The sequence below is a fragment of the Mus caroli genome, chromosome 7 (assembly GCF_900094665.2).
Source record: "Mus caroli chromosome 7, CAROLI_EIJ_v1.1, whole genome shotgun sequence".
Classification (NCBI taxonomy): domain Eukaryota; kingdom Metazoa; phylum Chordata; class Mammalia; order Rodentia; family Muridae; genus Mus; species Mus caroli.
The window spans coordinates 141,677,625-141,682,273 of NC_034576.1; the positions used below are offsets into that span (position 1 = coordinate 141,677,625).

A 4,649-nucleotide genomic window follows, 5' to 3' on the forward strand; every position below is an offset into this window, starting at 1 on the left:
GACCTTTGCTCTGCCAGCTGATGGAACAAAGCACAGGACTGTGGCCCAGAAGAGGTGACGGGGCATAAGAGAGAACCAACCTCCAGAAGAAACTCCTCCTGTTCTCCCACACTCCCTTCAGTCCCTCCTCCTCCTCCCCGAGCAGTGACATTTTGCAGAGTGGTCATAATCAGTAGAAGAGAGACGGTGATACGGGTCCCAAGTGTTGGTGAGGTTGTCATGCTTTTGCCTGTGCATAGCTCTGCTCTCCCCTGTAGATGGGTGTCACTGCCAGAGTCAAGATGCAGAATGGGGCTGTCACAAGGGTCCTTGCTGCTGTTCCCAGCCCTACCCCCATGCCGTGGCAATACTTGTTTTCCTACATTGCCATTGAGAGTGTTTCATAAGGAAATCAGTGGCTTCTATTTCTAAGCAGGGACCCTCCAGGTCCATCTAGGTGGCTCTATTGATGGCTTGGGTTTTTGTTTTTGTTTTTGTTTTTGTTTTTGTTTTTGTTTTTTTTTTGGAGGGGGGGTTGTTTGTTTTAATACAAAAAATGGATGCTATAATTCAGCTCTGAAGTATTCTTCAAAGCTCATAAGTCAAAAGCTTGGTCCCCAGTGTCGCTGTGGGTTCTTCAAGTCTTTGGGTATAGGAACTTGAAATGGTTTGTGGGACCCCGGACTCACTCCTGTTTTGCCTCCTGGCTATAAAGTGGGCAGCTCTGCTTGCCATAGACCTTGGCATGCTGTACTACCTCTTCCCAGACTCAAAGCAAGATGGTGAGCCAGAATCAGCCTAGTTTTTTTTTGTGTATTTATCATGAAGGGACACCTGTCCACACTGTGGTGTTCCATGGAATGGTGTCTTCTGCTAACTGAGGAGCATTTGTGCTGTGTCTGGTGTTTGGCCACCATGAACAAGGCTGATCTAAATGTTCATACATGTGATCTAACTATGTACATATGGGGTGGGAGTGGGGGTGGTGAAGCTCCACTTCCTTGGGATGAAGGAGTATCTAAGACCGCACTCCGGGCTGAGGGACACCAGGTGCAGATTTCGTTTTATATAAGTGTCTTCTGGCATGGCAGCAGTGTTATGTAACACTGTCGTTATCATTTTCCTTCAGCTATTATAGTCACTATTCATTTCTGCTTTAGGAAAACATTATTTTTGGCCACGTGGTCTGATCCGGGAAGTGTTGGCGTCAGTCCCTCAGTGCCCACAGGCAGGGAAAGGTGAGTGCACAGTAGCTGTACTGGCCGGGTTTGTGTGTCAACTTGACACAGGCTGGCGTTATCTCAGAGAAAAGAGCCTCCCTTGAGGAAATGCCTCCATGAGACCCAGCTGTAAGGGATTTTCTCAATTAGTGATCAAGGGTGGGAGGGCCTAGCCCATTGTGGGTGGTGCCATCCCTGGGCTGGCAGTCCTGGATTCTATAAGCAAGCAAGCTGAGCAAGCCAGGGGAAGCAAGCCAGTAAGCAACACCCCTCCATGGCCTCTGCATCAGCTCCTGCTTTCTGACCTGCCTGAGTTCCAGTCCTGACTTCCTTTGGTGATGAACAGCAGTATGGAAGTGTAAGCCGAATAAACCCTTTCCTCCCCAGCTTGCTTCTTGGTCCTGATGTTTGTGCAGGAAGAGAAACCCTGACTAAGACAGCAGCACAGGGGACACTGAGCAGGTTTAGGACTCTGATGATGCACTCAGCTGTCAAGAACGCCTCTTTCAAACCCCGTCATTCCCTTGGATGACATTTTTCCCCCAGGGCTACCCATCTGACTCTAGTTCTGTGGAGACAGCTCTGGGCCCCACAAGGCTTAGGACAAGAAATAGCTGTCACACACTGGTGGCTCTGTACCTCTTGCTGTCACAGGTCTGGTTCAGAACACAGGAAAAGCCCCACTACTGAGATGATCGGAGCGTTCCCCAAGAGCAGTATCCAAAGTCAGTGCCTGTTGTGAGGTGTGAGGAAGAGGGTGTTTGGGGCCCAGCTTGGGAAGTGACTGAGGCTTATCAAGGTCGTGGTGTGTAAACCTATGGCTGGATCCTCGTGGCTTTGTAAGGGGAAGAACACTCCCTGCCTGTAGCATCTTGGAACACAGAATTCTATCAGCAAGAAGGCCATTGCCAGACACATTCCCCTGGGCTCCCAGAACCATGAGGTGAAAATGACCCTCTGATCTTTCTGTAGTGTTGTCACTAGCAGAGAGCATGGGAAATAGCCTCACCCTGGCCCCTTAGCAGAGGTAGCAGGCAGTCAGGGAAGTTAGTGGAGCACAGTAGGATTCCAAGCTCCTGCCTGGTGGACTGCTCTTTGCTCTCCCACTTTCTGACCAGGGAGCCATAATGGGCAAAGAGGATGTACACCTGGATTTTGTAGTCCATGGCTTAGAGGGACATCCAGGGCCTTGGAGGTCACCCTTGACTGCCATATCAGGAAAAGCCTGTTTGTAACTGCAGATGGATCATAGAGGAGATGGGTCTTCCCTCCCTCCAAGTGTCCTGACACAATAGCCAGGAGTCAGGGGACAGGAGGACCACATTCATCTCCAGAGTGTGGATGGGTTTGGTGAATTTGGGGTCACTCAGGCATAACATGCTCTTGTCAGCTTTGATGGAGCCAGAATGTGCTGGTGGTCCTAGCCAGAAGCCCCAGCTCCTGTCCTAAACTTTCAGAAACACACCATACACTTTGTTTTGTTGTTTACTAAAACACTGAAACCAAAAACAAACTTGCAGGCTAATGAGAATTAGCAAGAGCCTAGGTGCTATACCCAGCAACAGCTGTCTTCTCAGGATTATATATTGTGGACAGAAGGACAGATACATCAGGCTGTATCAAGGCTGGGGTGAGCCCCAGAAAGTGGGGAAAGAGCCCTGAGTGGGGAGGAGTCACAGAGAGGTAGAGCTAGGGATAGTGGCTTCACACAGACTCCAGGGTTTAGCTCACACGATGGCTTGGTGAGGCAGACCATACAGAACCCAGTTGAGGGCAGTGGTGAGTGACTCTGGGTGGTGAGGCTGCAACTCAGAGAGCGGCTCATTCTTGGAGACCTGGGGTTTCTCGTCTGTGGAGCATAGACACAACCTGTGAATGCCAGAGCTCTCTGGCAGTAGCCTGGGTCCTGCCTGGATGTCCAGCTTCAGCAAGGACATGGTGCCAGGGAGAGGGGAGCAGGGTGGTGTTTCTGGCTGCAGGGGGCCATGAGTTCTCCCTGCAGCCTGACCACAGCAGCCCTGTTATTTCCCATTCCTCGGTGTGTACAAGGTGTGGAAACTATGGGGGGGTCTGGCTCCGTGGCTGTCTGTGGGTTGTCCATAGGGGTCAATGCCTGACCCCATCCACCTGTCTACCTTCACCAGACTCCATGAGACATTCTAAGGCTGGAGACCAGCCTCATAACTCCCTCTGTGATGCTGAGAGGCACCCTTGCCCTGGGCAGGACAACCCACAGGGTTAAACATCATTGGGTTCCTTTCTTCCAAGAACACGCTGATTGCTTCAGCATGGGCTCCTCTGTGCTGACAGTAACTGGAGGACCAACACTGATGGCAGTGGTCATGAGGCCCTTTCTCCATTCATGGCAAAACAACATGCTAGCCCGCTCTGTGTTAGCTGGGTGGAGTCAGGCCCTGTCGGTCCTTTTTCTGGTTTGTTAGGAAGGAGCCAGACATCACCACCTTTGTCTACAGCTCTCTGGTCCCTCTCCCTTTACTTGGCTGCTCAGTCACTTGCTCTGTTACCAATTTGTCCATTCACTCTGCTAACTCACACAGCCATTCATTCATTCATTCACTCCCCACTCACTCACCTGCTCCATCACTTACCCACTTAATTCACCCCTCAACTTAACAGTTTACTCATGAACACAGTTTGTCCATTCACTCACCCATCCACGTGTTCACTCCTCATTCATTCATTCAAGCTGCTCATTCATTCACTCATACTCATTTACACACTCGACTCCTTGCCCTCCCCCACTCCCCCCACCCCCGCTGCAACTACATCTCAGGCGCTGGGGAAGCACGTGATTTTTCAAACGTTAATCTCCTACTGAGCTGTATTGAATGTATTTAGGATTTCTCAATTTTAAATCCTCCCAGGATAAATCTTTCTGAGTTATGGTACATTTTCACTTTAGCATATTGCTAAATGCAATTAGCTAGAGTTTTATCTGATTTTTTTTTTTACCCTAGTATCCACATATGAAATTTATCTGCAAATTCCTTCACTGCGGCTGGCATATCTTGGCACAATGTTTGTTTTGGAGGCTGAGTAGGTGGAGTTTGTCTCATCTAGAACAGGCAACACCCTGTCACCCTGCCTGAAGCTTAACCCCTGATGCTAGAAGCTATGTGAAATTTTACAGGGACAGGAGATACAAGTTGGAGGGTCTTCTTGGCTCTAGCATCGTCCTCAGTCTGGGAGTTCCTCTTCCTGGAGGTTTTCTTGTCTTGGTTGGGGAAGACTAGGTGGCCCCATGGGGCTCATGGACTAGGTAGCCTGGGTGGCCAACTCCCCCAAGCCATCCCTCTGGGCAGAGAGAAAGCTCAGGAATCTCCCAGATCTCCCCATCTTTTCACAGAGAGTACAAAAGAGAACTCTGTTGCTTGCTCTTCCTCCCTCTTTCTCTTCCCCATTCCCTCCCTCCCTCCCTCCCTCCCTCCC

General features: G+C 50.1%; 1 protein-coding gene across 2 annotated transcripts in view; it reads right to left on the reverse strand.

Moving 5' to 3' along the window:
• Positions 1-2,676: 2,676 nt before the first annotated feature.
• Positions 2,677-4,649, reverse strand: part of Cfap46 (cilia and flagella associated protein 46) — an 84,355-nt gene continuing 82,382 nt past the window's right edge. For both annotated transcript variants that reach the window (XM_029480136.1, XM_021167336.2), the window contains one exon: positions 2,677-3,048. In XM_029480136.1, the coding sequence (XP_029335996.1) occupies positions 2,927-3,048 (122 nt within the window). In that variant the 3' untranslated portion in view covers positions 2,677-2,926. The remainder of the gene's footprint in view (positions 3,049-4,649) is intronic.